We start from the raw sequence: 13196 nt of genomic DNA on the forward strand, positions 1-13196 counted from the left end.
CAGATAACCATATTCCTCAGATGAAGGGAGGACATCCCGGCCGTTATAGGAGGATATAGACAGGGGACCCTTATCCTGAACGGTTCCGAACTGTTCTGATCTGTTCTTGGGGACGACTGGATGCATCGCATGGCTGTCTGGACCAATCTATTCCCGACGAACTAGAGGGCGATTGACTTCTTCCACCAGCCTTCGATGGCGCACTAGTGTTCCGCAAGGGATACCACTTGTTACCAGGACTTGGTATCTACAGGTTGGGTATGCAGTTAGGGGATAATCCTATAGGAGTTAGGTATTGATTTATGATTCATATTGTTATTATTGTTACCTTTTATTAGGTATATCTGTATGTACTTCGTATACTCCATGGGGAATGGAAGTCGAGAAAGCAACCATGGAAAAATACATACGTCTAAATGACCATACCGTATTACGCATACCTCCAACGCTTATCCGGGATTCTTCCACGGATTCCTCTTCTTATTCTCTTCTTCTCTTCTCCCTTTCTCCGTCTCTCTTTCTCTCCCTCTTTATCTTTCACTCCTTCGCTCCCTCCAGCTTCTCTCCTCTCTTCTCTCCCTTCATCTCCCTACCTTCATCTCCCCCCCGTTCATCCCCACCCTGCAAGCTGGTCTTTGCAGTCTCAGTGGCCACTACTACCTTCCTCTCCCGGGAATCTACCACCTAGCTCCCAAAGTAACCGACCTCGCATCTGTGAACGGCTCGGTGCATTCACTCCCTTTCTCCAAATTATCCCTCTCTACCTAGCGACCTATCTCACTACCTCTCTCCTCGTCCGACTCGTTGACCTCACCAGACTTCGGCAGCCGTCTGGACTCGGAGCCTCCATCTCCGGCGGTCTTGTCGCGACAGTCTGTCATTCGCCGCTGAAAGCATGTCTTGCGATAATGGTCTAATATGGTTGTTGGATATTGCTAGACGCTAATTGACGTAGCCATGGATTTCATTGTACGTGCGCTCTCACTTTCATGCCTCTGGCCCGAGACCGGTTCCAGCGCGCATGCGATCTCCTCCATCCCCACAAATCTAACATCACCAGCTCTCTTTGACGCATTTCTGCGAGGTACATGGTCCCACCTCGATCATCTGCTCGCAGGTTCTGCCCTTTGCCTGCTCGCAATGTTACCCCGAAAGCTCCGATGTCTCTCCCAATGATACCCCGGCCACTTCCCACGACACCACCTTTTCCAATGGCCTCCGGAGCCCTCCTCCACGCAAAGCCTCCGTTTCTTCCAGAACTTCACGAGCACACGAAAAACCGCCCCGCGGAGGCGACCGATCCCCCAAGATCGAAGACCACCCGTACTTTCTCAAAGGCCAGCCTAGTTCGGCCGAGACTCCCAATCTGAATCGTCTCGGCGGCGCCAATGGCGATACCTGTGCCAGCTGTAGTCTGACCCTACCCGAAGATGTGAGCCGTCAGCTGCCTCCTGGCGCGCCGGGTACGGCTCGGAGTGATGGCAAAGGGAGAAACGGGAGTCCAGTCCTGCGCTCTAGGGAAGTGGTCTATTCCTGCGGCACCAATCACTCCGACGCGGACGATACCACCCCCGATCCGCACCTGCATCCTTCGCTCCCGGATTCTCTCCATTCCTCCTCCGTGGCCTCCGATTCCTCGTGCCATACGCATATTCTCACCTATCTCTCTCTGCGCGGCCCTCCAAACCCTGCCGACTATGCTCTCCTGCGACGCTCCTCCATTCGGACGCTGAGTTGCGAACTCCTTCCCCGCGGTCTGTCATCGGGGCCGTTGTGCTTCGGGGATTCTACCGCCGGTTACACCATCGCCTACATTTTCCGTCTGCCGGATCCGATGGCTCGCGGCAAACGACGCAGCTATGCCCTCGTCGCACTGGCAGGGAAAGACGCCGGTCGTGCTTTTAAGGCCTGTCCGGTCATCTGGCGCGCGTTCGGCCGTATTGCCACCGGAATTGTCAACTCGGCGGAAAAATTCCAGGAAGAGGAAAAGCGCAAGGAAGAACAGAATCAAGGACCTAATCGGGCCGCCGCGCGACAATATACCCCCGTCTCTTCATTTCTTACTGGACGCGCCATTGACCCGGATGGCCAACTTCGTCGACCCGGCCAGGTGCGGGCCCGGAATTTGTCTGAAATCGTCGGCAACCAGTACATCTTTGCGGAAATCCACGCACACTTTGTGGCTCTTTTGCAGCAACTGGGCTCGATGTTCGGGGCCACGCCGATTTCGGAAGAGCAGTTTGTATGCAGCACCGTCCGCGATGAGGACGAGAGACCATCCGCCCTCCTTCCTGCAGAGAAGGACAAGGGTAAAGACCAGGCGTCACAGAAGTGTGACAACGATGATCTGGGCATGTCCACGCTGAATTTGTCTTCGGGACCGAAACCTATTCCGATTGCTCCTCGTCGACCAGTCATTGCATGATGATACGCAGATGACTTACGAACCCGCATACGACTCTTTCCCCACCAACTCTGGCATCGTCAACTCTAGACGGTGTGCACCTTTTTTCGGTTCATTACTTGAGTGGACCTTTGTTTCCATCAGATGTTTCAATAGACTACGGCGCTCGGAAGATATGGAATTGGAGTTTGGTACATTTGGGCGACATACCATCTGTTTGGTCCTTTCGTGCATGGATGCTTGTTTCATGTTCTTTCTTCTTTCCTTCTCTCTTATTTTCTCTCTTCTTGCTTTTCATGTTGCGTTTGCAACACCTTTACTTGTTTTAATAATTCAGTGAGAGATGAGAATGATGGCTCTGGCTGCGCCATGCTTCCGGACCATCTTGTATGTATGTACTTTTAGACCTGTCAAAGGCACTCTTTTACTTCTTCAGCTGCCGTTCCGGACTTCTCACGTTGAAACTAGGTGAAGGTGAAGGTTCCTCCGCTCAGCCCGTTCGAGCCATGTCGTGCGCCTGCTGCCACAGTTCAGCCTCCATGCAGGAGAAACAACCATGTCGTTGGTGGCGCCGGACCTCGTATTGATTCAACTAGCCTGCATCTAACATGGACCCAGTCAACCTGTCGCTAATATATTTAAAGTCTTGTCTGCCCATGGCACATCTTCCCAATCTTCCTGAAACAACATCTATCATGCGAACTACACTGCAATTGGCGATCTTCTTGAGTGCCACTCTGGCATGGGCTCTGGAGCAGCGTATCCCGGGCTATGAACCCACGTTGGTGGCCCGGGGACTACCCACCATGAGCCCCAATTGCACCAGACATAGCACCTGCGACTCGTGCTTTGGCGATGGCTACGTGGTCTGCGATAACGCGGGATGCTTCAACCCGGATGCCGCGCAGCAATGCTGCAAGAACGGGAGTAGGTTGACTTGCAGCCCTCTGCCTGTTCCCACTGACGGATTCCACCTAGATCTATGTGTCGCAAAGGACAACGGTTGCTGCGATGCCTGGGTCAGTTCGCTTCATACACACCGACACACGAACCTTTCTAACTTGACCAGGGCGGACCCGGCGTGACAGGCTCGTCGGGCACGGTCCCCATGCCCACCGCAACGTCGACCTCCGCATTGCCGGAATCGAGCTCGTGGTCCTGCACGCGCTTTCAGGGAAACGAGGCCTGTTGCCAGGGCGGAGGGCCGGACATGCACTGGTGCGCGGGCAACTTCCCCAACGCCGTCTGCTACAACGACACCGTGCAAATCTGCTGTAACGAAGGCACGGTCTGCGAGGGCGAGGACTGCTGTGGTCTTGTGGTACGGCATCATCCTTGATCTTGATGGTGGGAACGTGTTGCAAATGGCTAATACGTCTGTGTAGAGCGCATCGGCGGTGACGCCGTGGGCCTCGTTGGCTTCACAAACGACCTCAGCCTCCTCCTCGGATGCCTCGGCGACGGCAGCGGCGTCGACTACCACTGGAGACGGGGCGGCGACTTCCACAGGAGCTGCGAATAGGGCTCGGGTGACTCCGTTTGTGAAAGGCGTGGCAGGGATGGGAGCCATTGGGATTGGATTGATCCTGTGATGGACACAACCTCGCTTTGACGACAGACACGCTAAAGTTCGTATTGTTAATATGGATGCATCCAGCGACCAATCACCCGATTATGCGACATGGTCCCGTATTGAGAATAGAAATCGCCAGGCACAACCTCGTATTCGGCGGCGCGATATTCCTAGCTTAATCCTCGGCCAAGTCCCCTGCACAGACTTGGGCTTATATCCGAAGTGCACACCGATGCATTTCTCCCGCCAGGATTTTCTACCGTCGTGATGACCTTGACTGTCGGCGAGGTCTCCGGCTTGATCGCCGCGGGCGTCTTCGTCCTCCAGGTGCTGCTTCCCTTGGTGATTCCCTTTCTCCTGATTGCGTTCCTCACGGACGTGAACTCCGTCTTGACATGGTACCACCTGATATGCGAAACATGGTATGATGGTTTCCTGATGAGTATAGGGCGTCTCTCGGACGGTATTTGCAATCGTCCCTCTGGCCGGGCATCCTGGGCACCAGCACGGCGGCCTCAGACGGCGTCCAAGGACGAGTTTTCTACACGCAATGGGTACAGACCGCCGTCCTGGCGGTACTCTCGATCGCGTCGATTTGTACGCCTCTAGGCCTTCATGATACGGTCGAGCTGTCCTCGAGCCAGACTGCGCAGCCATTCGGCTACGTTGTCGATTCTTCACCGTTTGGTGCCGGCACGCCGATGCGGAGCACCGCGCCGTTCACACGCTCTTGCGGCGACCAGGCATGTCCGGGCCAGAGCTTCACGCAAACCTGCCATCAGGAAGGTCTCCTCCAGTACTGCAACTACACCTCCTATGAAAGCCGCATGCCCGGCGACCTACTGAAGCTGTTCAACGACGGAGCGTCTGCCCTCAGTCCCACCGTCTCCAGCATCTTCGACATGCAGTACCGGAACTATATCAACGGCTCGGTGCGCAACAGCAAGCTGGGCTGGTACGCCATGCCCACCTATCGCCATATTTCCATGCTGTTGACCGAGGGCCAGGACATTCGCGTTGTGGAGGGCCTCATCGTCGACGAGAAACAGCGTGGCATCGGGTTCCGCAACCACACCGCGCCGATGGCCGCGCTGCCCTACGGCTCCAGCTGGTCCGAGGATATCCTGTTCATCGAGCCCGAGACGCAGTGCGTGCCGCTCAACCTGACCATCGACTTCGAGCGCCCCAACAACTACGAGGTCCTCTACAACACCATCAACACAGTCCTCACTGACCGCGGTGGGTTCTCGAATCTGTCGCGCACCGCTCCAAACCTCACCGTCGTCGAGAACGGCCAGGTGTTTGACCTGCGCGAGCGCGCATACAAGGCCGCCTGGCTGAACAACTTCCTCACCATGGCGTACTACAACGCGACGGACCGCGACCCGTCCAACATCCAGCGCATGGACGTGCGCCCCGGCCAGACCTTCGACCTGCCCAAGACCGCCACCAACCTCTCCATCGGATACTGGAACATCCGCACGTCCATCGACCTTGGCGAGTACCTCGACTTCACGGCCAACGCCTCCACCAACCCGCAAGCCGTCTCCATGGAGGACTTCCTCTACGCAGCAACCCTCTGCGGCGGCTCCACCGCCAGCAGCGCCCCCAACATCAACAACACCCTCATCGCCTGCAGCCTCGTCTACGGCGCCGCCTCCCGCACCGACGGCGGCTCCGACCTCCTCGTCGACCCGGGGTCCAAGTGGTCCATGCCACTGTACACCTGCGCCACGGCCATCAAAGCCGCCGTCAAGACCGTCACCTTCCGCTACAACGGCACCGGCCTGCACGCCCTCACCGTGCAGTCCATCCACGACAAGCAATACGGCGCCGCCACCGTTCCGCCGCCGCTTTGGGGTGTCGAATCCATCCACGATCAAACCATGAGCACCGCACGCCCAACCTGGGGCATCCTCGGCCCCAGCAACGCCACCGCCGACGCCGCGACCACCGCCCTCCTGTCCACCTTCAACATCACCACCGTCGCCCGCGACCAGCTCTACCTCCCAGGCTACATCGACGCCACGTCCCCGCTCCGCGGCCGCGACCCCGTCCCCGTCCTGGAGGGCCAGAACCTCCCAGGCGTCGATTTCTACACACAGATCCTCCTCCGCGCCCTCAGCGTGCACCAGCAGCCCTCCACGCCCTACGGCGACTACTCCGGCTTCACCAGCATGGCGCTGTACACGAAATGGCAGGAACTGTCCGCGTCCGCATCCGGCACAGCCTCCATGATCGACCTCATCTGGACCGACCTCGCAGCCAATACGGTCGTCGGCACGCGCGGCTGGGGGCTGCGCGGCGCCGCCTCGCACGAGGGCATCCCCGAGGGCATCCCCGAGGGCAGCGGCAGCGGCAGCGGCATCACGCGACGCTCCCCGACAAAGTCGACAGAGAGTGGCGACGCAACAGTGCCGGTGGCAGTGTACGAGCGCAAGATCCGCTACCGCGTCCCGTTCGCGATTCCGGCGTTCGTCATCGCGGCCGTGACGCTGGGCGTGCTCGTGGCCTTGCTGGTGCTGCTCGGCCTGCGGCGCACGGGTCTTGCCCGGTTGAAGCTGTTCCTGGAGGGCACCTCCGTGGGCCGGGTGCTGGCCGTGCTGCTGTTTGAGATTGATACCGCGGATGCGGGGTGGATGCAAGCTGTCCGTGAGAAGAGGGTGCAGATCACACGCGAGAGCGTCGCTGTCGAAGAGGAGAGTTTATTACACCAGGCTGCGAAGTGATACGCAGGAAACATGCATAAGCTGAAATAACAGTGCGCGAAGGCGGCCTCCATCGAGCAATTCTACTTTCATCCGCTTGTCTGGGGTATCGCGTATGAAAAGGTATTCAAGGCACGCAAGGGCTAGGCGTCACGGACGAGGCGTGCGTGCAGTTCCTGCCCTCGCAGATCTCATTCTCGAGGGGTGCGAGCGGCTGCTTTCGAGGCAGAAGTATCTGGCTGGAGATCAGGTCGCACTGGCGCATCTCACGCATCTGCCGTATGGAGTCGTCGTCGAGCAGTATGGATTTAGTGGCCGCCAGAAGTTGTGGGAAGGACTCCAGCTGGAAGGTGACTAACTTATTTGAATAGCATGAAACGCGAGACATTAGTCCCATCTAACATCAATTGACAAATATATACGCAAGAATTAAAATATCAACCATGCGCCCAAGCAAAATGTCCAGAATCAATGCCCCATTGCCGGCTGTAACCATAAACCCAAAGACATACAATCATGCAGTGATCCCATCATCGCCCCGTGATATAGTCTTTGTTCTCAATCGTAACGCTCTTCGTCATGTGGTTTACCTTGTAGACTCCGACCAGTCGAGAAGCAAGTTCAAACTGCAGGGCATTAGCGCAAGCTGATAACTATCGAGCTTCTGGTACTCACCATGTTGTTTCGCAGCGAGATAACGATGAACTGCGCATTCTTCGTCCGCTCCTTGATGTACGAAGCCACAATCGAAACCTGTCATGTGTCAGCAAGCTGTACAGTCGTCTTGTGCTGGTTACTCACGTTTCGGAAGTCCAACGCTGCGTCAATCTCGTCCATCACATACAGCGGCGTTGGCTTGTAGTGGTGCAGGGCGAATACCAGCGCCAAGCTAGACAGCGTCTTCTCACCACCAGATAAGTTACCGATGTTCTTCCAGCTCTTCTTCGGCGGCATCACCGAGAATAAGATGCCCTCTGAGAACGGATCGAGGGAGTCGACGAGCTCGAGTTCGGCATTACCACCCATGGTGATCATCTGATACATCTCCTTCAAGCGGAGGGAAATGATACCGAACCCTTCCATAAACCCGTTCAGGCGAGCGGAACGCAATCCGTCAAGGCGAGCCTTGGCGCTATCACGAGCCTCCAGAGCAGCCGCCAAATCGGCCGAGCGTGCTTCGTGTTCAGCACTACGACGGCGGTACTCTTCAATGACCGAGAGATCCACCGAAGAGTTCTGCGTCTTTTCTTCGAGAGCTGCAATGACCGCTTTCAGAGACTCCTTGTTCATCTCCGACAGCTCGTCCTTGGTAAACGTTTGAAGCTCCATCTGCTGCTGTTCATCCCCTAAGTCGCTGACGTTCTGCAGCTCCAGCTTGGAAAGCTTCTCGTTCCAGTATCGCCTGCGCTTTTCGTTCTCTGCGAGGGCTTTCTGGTTCTCCTCAAGCTTGTTCCGCATCTCGATCTCGGTCGCTCGAGTCTCGTTCAACTCTGCTACCTTCTCATCGAGCTCCGTCTTGAGACTCTTAAGGTCGCCCTTCTTCGATTCAAGAGCCTAAGTTGCTGTTAGCATATGCTCTGGGCCAGCTGGCACATATAATCCTCACCTCCTGCGCTTCCTCCACTTTCTGCTTCCATCCAGATGCATCACTAGCCTGGTTGGAAACATCCTCATCCAACCGTTCGAGCTCTTCGGCGACATGCTCCAGCTCCCTCTCCGCATCCTCGCGGGCGTTCTTATGCTTGGTGATGAGCTTCTCGTTCTTGGACTTTCCGACTTCAGCATTGGAGATCTCATCGGCAAGAAGACCAATCTGCTCCTTGAGGCCGTCCACTCTGGCCTTCTGGCTGCGAAGTCTCACACCGCCCACTTCCATGATCTTGTTCTGAAGCGTTTGAATCTCTTCTTCGATTTCTCCTCGCTGCGCCCGGAGACCTTCGATCTCCTCCTCCAGAGAGGCGATCTGCTGCTCGAGATTCTCTGCTTGACTTGCATCTGCCTTCGATGGCTTGTGAGCAGCGCTCAGCTCTTTGACGCGTCTCTGGGCATCTGCAAGACTGCGGTTGGCGCTCTCGATCTCGATGAGAATCTTCTGAATCTTGGTTTCGACACGGGGGATCTCTTCGGTCTTTTCGCGCATTGTAGCCTCGATGTGACGTTGCTTCTCCTGGAAAGCCTGGTATTTCCTCTCCATCTCCTCAAGGTCGCCCTCAATCTTGGTGACTTGCTCGCGACTCACATCGGCGACCTGCTTAGAAGACATCCCACCGCGCGCAACACGAGTACCACCACCACTCATAGTACCAGAGGTGTCAATGAGCTGGCCATCAAGGGTCACGACTCTCCATCTTCTAGCGCCATATGCAATGCGGTTGGCCTGCTCCAGATCCTTCGCAACCAGCGTATTCTGCATGACACTGTAGAAAGCAGGTGCGAATTTAGGGTCCTTGGGTTTGACCAGATCGAACAGACGCGGGACACTTTCCGGGGTGAAAACTGTAGACATATCGCGCCGCGGCAGCCTATCCAAAAGAATGAAGTTGGCTCGTCCAAGGTTGTTCTTGCGCAGATAGTCGATGCACTGTTGACCAACTTCCACGGTGTCTACCACCATGTTGTCCAGAGCAGGGCAAGCTGTCGAAATTGCGACATCGTACTTTTCATCAATGGTGCCCAAGTTTCCAAGGCGACCGTGGAAACCGTCGATACGACCAGATTCTCTGAGACGCATAAGTCCAGACAAGACACTGCCACGGTTCTGAGTGTTGGCGAGACTGGCCCTTGCCTCGTCGGCCTTTTGGCGAGCGCTAGAGACATGAGCACGGACCTCCGGCTCACGATGAGCATACTTCTTGAGGTCGTGCTTCAGCTTTGCAACTTCCTCCTCAAGCGTCTCCTTTTGCGCCTTGCGTTCTTCTAGGTCGCCCTCCTTCGCCGCCAATGTTTCCTCAATAGACGAGACCTTTGCCTGCGCTTCCTCGAGTAACACTGCTCCTGCATTGCTTCTCTCACGAAGGATATCAAGCTCGCTCTGCGCCACTGCAACAGCGGAGACCTTCTTGTTGATCTTCTCATCCCAGGGCTCCAGGGACTTCTGCTTCGCAGTGATCTGATCGGAGAGTCCCTGAGTCTTGCCTTTCAGGCTCTCACGGATCTTCGATAACTCAGCCTCCTCTGTTTTCATCTCCGCCTCCAGCTCGGCCGTCTCCTTCGTCTTCTTCTCAATGTCGTAGGAATGCTTTTCAACGAGACTCTCGCACTCCGACGCAGCAAGACGGGCAGCCTGCATAGATTTCTCCAGCTTCTTCTGCTTGCCAACCAAGAACTTCTTCTTTTCCTCGAATTTGACGGATTCCTTGTCGTACTTGGCCATCTCTTTCATCAATGCCTGCGCCTCCTTCTCCATGCTCTCGTACTCCTTCATCCCGCGCTTGTAGGCCTTTTCGAGCTCCTTGATACCGGATTCATTACCTTCGTGCTTCTCTAGTTCGAGATTCAGAAGTTCCTGCATTTGGAGGATCGCCTCTTCCGTAACCCGAATGTTGTCGGCACACTCGTCAATGTAGATCTGATAGAGCGCGGACTGTTTCTGAGTCAACTCGTTCTCGTCCCGGATATAAGAGAGAGCTTTGTTTTTCTTGTCTTCCAGCGACGTCTTTTCTTTTTCGACGTGCTGCACACGATTATTTTTCTCCATACAGACATCGTTCAGAGTTTCGAGTTCTGCAGCCGCTTCGTCGATCGGTGTTTTGTATTTGGACGTTCCGATGATGTCTTCAAGATACTCCAGCAATCCATCTTCGTGCTCGTTGGTGGCCTTGGCCTTCATCTGCGCGATGGATTCGACTTCACCCTGCAGGATCAAGAATCTCTTGTGGTCGAGATCGATGCCACGGTCGCGCAGGAGGGTGGTCACGGCGGTAAAGTTCGTTTCCTTGCCGTTCATGTAGTACTTGCTGGTGTTGTTCTTGAACGCCTTTCGAGAAATGATCAGTTGGGAATCTGGGACGACTTCGTGTTCTCCACCGGGTAGGTCAATAATCTCCTGAAAGTGGACCTCCACTTCACAGAAGGGTAAATTGGGATGGTTAGCCGAGTTATGAATGAGGGCAGATATCTTTCCTTGTCGCATCTTGCTGGCCCGGAAACCGAACACGAACAGTAGGGCGTCGATCACGTTCGACTTTCCGGAACCGTTCGGACCGACGACAGAGGAAAAGGAGGCGTGGAAGGGTCCGACGACCTGTTTGCCTGCATAACTCTTGAAATTCATCAGAACTAAAGTGGTGATCATCAGCCGGCTTTTGGGACCAGCAGGCTCCTCCGGCTGGGAAGGGGGCAAAGCACGCGATTTCATCATGATATCCATCGGCTTTTCCAGGACCGTGCTGTTGGGGTTGATGATCGAAACCTGGGACTTGGGTTCGTCTGCGGGTTTCGACGGCGACTGATTCACTGCCGAATCGGTAATATCGGCGAGCGGCGGCACACTATCTCTCTGGGACCGCGGCTGAGATGGTGGCGAGGCGGAGGGCTCTGGAGTTGGGAGTGAGGACTGTTCGGGACGAGGCGTAAGGGAGCCACGACTCTTGCGTGGATGAGGCATACTTTTTCTTTTGCGAGCAGCATGCTGGGAAGGCGACTCAGGTTCTTCAATCGTTGCGGCGGGGGGGTCCTCGGTGGTCTGAACGTTTTCGTCGTTCTCGATGGTAATTTGCGATATCTCTACTGACTCGGACGCCATCGACTTTCCTCTCTTGCGAACGGGTTGTGCGGTACTTGGGGTCGGCGCTTCTGACGATTCGCGCTTTCGGGAAGTCCTTCTAGATTTGCTGACTTTTTGTGGAACTGGAGTGTATTCCTCCTCATCTTCGTCGTCGTCGTCGTCGTCGTGATGGGAGGCCGTGGGCGTAACGTTTCCGGGATCCTCCTCTTCGGACGTCGTCTCCTCAACAACGTAACTCCGTCGGGGGACAGACCGCCTGGACGGCCTGCCTCTGGCAACTGAAGACATTATGCAAGGGGCTTAGATGGTAATGATATGGTGAGGCATGAAGACGGAGACGAGATGCGAAGGGAAATGGGGATGGAGGATGCGAAAGTGGAGGATGAATAAGAAAAGCGGCGGAGAACGAATGGAAGTGGGAGTGATTGTTTACATCTTGCCCCGAACAGGAAAGGCTTTGTTTTTCTGCCACAGCACCCAATCCGGTTAGTCTGTATCTCACCGCCTGATGAGGTCAGCATGTGTATGCACTGTTTGCAACCGTGTCTATCAATCGAGATCAATCAAAGCAATAATAATCACACCCCAAAGACAAGATCGCGCTTTGCAACATGGCGTCTTGGGACGACTTCAACAGTATCTTCTCGTTCAACAAAAACTATTCCTATGACGGCAGGGTTATTGACCATATCTTGTCCAACCGTCGTGCGCTGGAAAACCAGCTCTTCGTCGACCGACTGTTGGGATTGGCGGGTGTCAAGCCAGGTATGCGACGCTGTTTTGCGACCTGCTAAACGAATCACATATGGTACTGACAGCTTGCGATTGCCTAGTTACGAAGCTGTACCCCCCGCGATCGAACGCAGACCTCCGCACACTAGTTCAGGAGATCGTCTCTTCCCCGCTGGATATTCACCACAAGCAAGCCTTGATCTACTACATCTTGAAAGACTGCCGCGCACACAGCGAATCTGCGACCTTGTTTTCGCGGCGATGCCACCTGCCGGAGAAGTACAGACTGTTTATTGAGGGTCTCTGGAATTTGGATCGACTCGAATTTCGGGTGCGTTGTCACACTTCCGCCGATTTGCGATCAATACTGACCAGAGCTTGATGGCAGCGCGCGATCGAGTATCTGACGGAGCCTTCGATCATCCCAACTTTCCCCGATGAGATCCTCTACGTCCTTACTCTGCCCCATCTTCCCAAGCATGACGACAGCCTGGTAATGGCTTATTACCTCACGGTCAGCCCACCGTTGGCAACCGAGAAAGTCCAGAAGGCATTCTTCCAAACCTTATGCCGAGCTAGCATCACCGAGGCGTTTTACTTCACGCGCAACCACGATCAATCCCTCCGTCGGAACTACGTCACGCAGCTCATCGAGTTTGTCCTCACGACAGAAGCCGGACAGCTGCGTAGCAAACGGGCCATGGAACTGATCGGTCTTCCTTTTGACGACCAGGAAGAAGAATGGTTTGAACACGCCCTTCTTCATGGCAGTGCCAAGTCTCTGCATGGCTCTAAGGACACTGTCATGATGCGCCGCCTAGCTGCTGGAAAGCTAAGCGGGCTTTCTGCCGGCCTCGAGTCCTTGGGTGGAACAAAGATCGATGGAGTCAACTGGGATGTCCTTAAGGAGAGCATGAATCATACAGAAAAGCTATATTCCTCCAAGGGGGCCGCAGTCTGAGGATATTGGAAAGTCTTGTCATGAAATCAATACTTCGGAAAAGCGGTTGGAGAACGGAGTTTGGGAATTTTCAAGCATTGCCATCTTGGAAT

The 13196-nt window shown here is 55.2% G+C and overlaps 5 protein-coding genes across 5 annotated transcripts; 4 read left to right on the forward strand and 1 right to left on the reverse strand.

The window, feature by feature from the left end:
* Positions 1-957: 957 nt before the first annotated feature.
* Positions 958-2425, forward strand: ATEG_05695 (folliculin domain-containing protein; the record flags this gene model as incomplete). Its single annotated transcript, XM_001214873.1, has 2 exons — positions 958-969; positions 1061-2425. 2 exons carry the CDS (start codon positions 958-960, stop codon positions 2423-2425), a joined length of 1377 nt encoding a protein of 458 aa, XP_001214873.1.
* A 785-nt stretch (positions 2426-3210) lies between these two features.
* On the forward strand, positions 3211-3743 carry ATEG_05696 (uncharacterized protein; the record flags this gene model as incomplete). The annotated part of the gene is made up of 3 exons (XM_001214874.1): positions 3211-3331; positions 3383-3423; positions 3474-3743. 3 exons carry the CDS (start codon positions 3211-3213, stop codon positions 3741-3743), a joined length of 432 nt encoding a protein of 143 aa, XP_001214874.1.
* Positions 3744-4244: 501 nt separating this feature from the next.
* On the forward strand, positions 4245-6706 carry ATEG_05697 (uncharacterized protein; the record flags this gene model as incomplete). The annotated part of the gene is made up of 2 exons (XM_001214875.1): positions 4245-4399; positions 4426-6706. The coding sequence occupies 2 exons, from the start codon at positions 4245-4247 to the stop codon at positions 6704-6706; spliced, it is 2436 nt and encodes an 811-aa protein (XP_001214875.1).
* A 509-nt stretch (positions 6707-7215) lies between these two features.
* Positions 7216-11699, reverse strand: smc4 (condensin subunit SMC4; the record flags this gene model as incomplete). The annotated part of the gene is made up of 4 exons (XM_001214876.1): positions 7216-7311; positions 7361-7438; positions 7487-8239; positions 8292-11699. The coding sequence occupies 4 exons, from the start codon at positions 11697-11699 to the stop codon at positions 7216-7218; spliced, it is 4335 nt and encodes a 1444-aa protein (XP_001214876.1).
* Positions 11700-12022: 323 nt separating this feature from the next.
* On the forward strand, positions 12023-13104 carry ATEG_05699 (ELYS family protein; the record flags this gene model as incomplete). The annotated part of the gene is made up of 3 exons (XM_001214877.1): positions 12023-12176; positions 12245-12474; positions 12532-13104. 3 exons carry the CDS (start codon positions 12023-12025, stop codon positions 13102-13104), a joined length of 957 nt encoding a protein of 318 aa, XP_001214877.1.
* Between the last annotated feature and the right edge of the window lie 92 nt (positions 13105-13196).

Source organism: Aspergillus terreus, genomic scaffold (genome assembly GCF_000149615.1).
Source record: "Aspergillus terreus NIH2624 scaffold_8 genomic scaffold, whole genome shotgun sequence".
In the NCBI taxonomy this organism is placed as follows: Eukaryota; Fungi; Ascomycota; class Eurotiomycetes; order Eurotiales; family Aspergillaceae; genus Aspergillus; species Aspergillus terreus.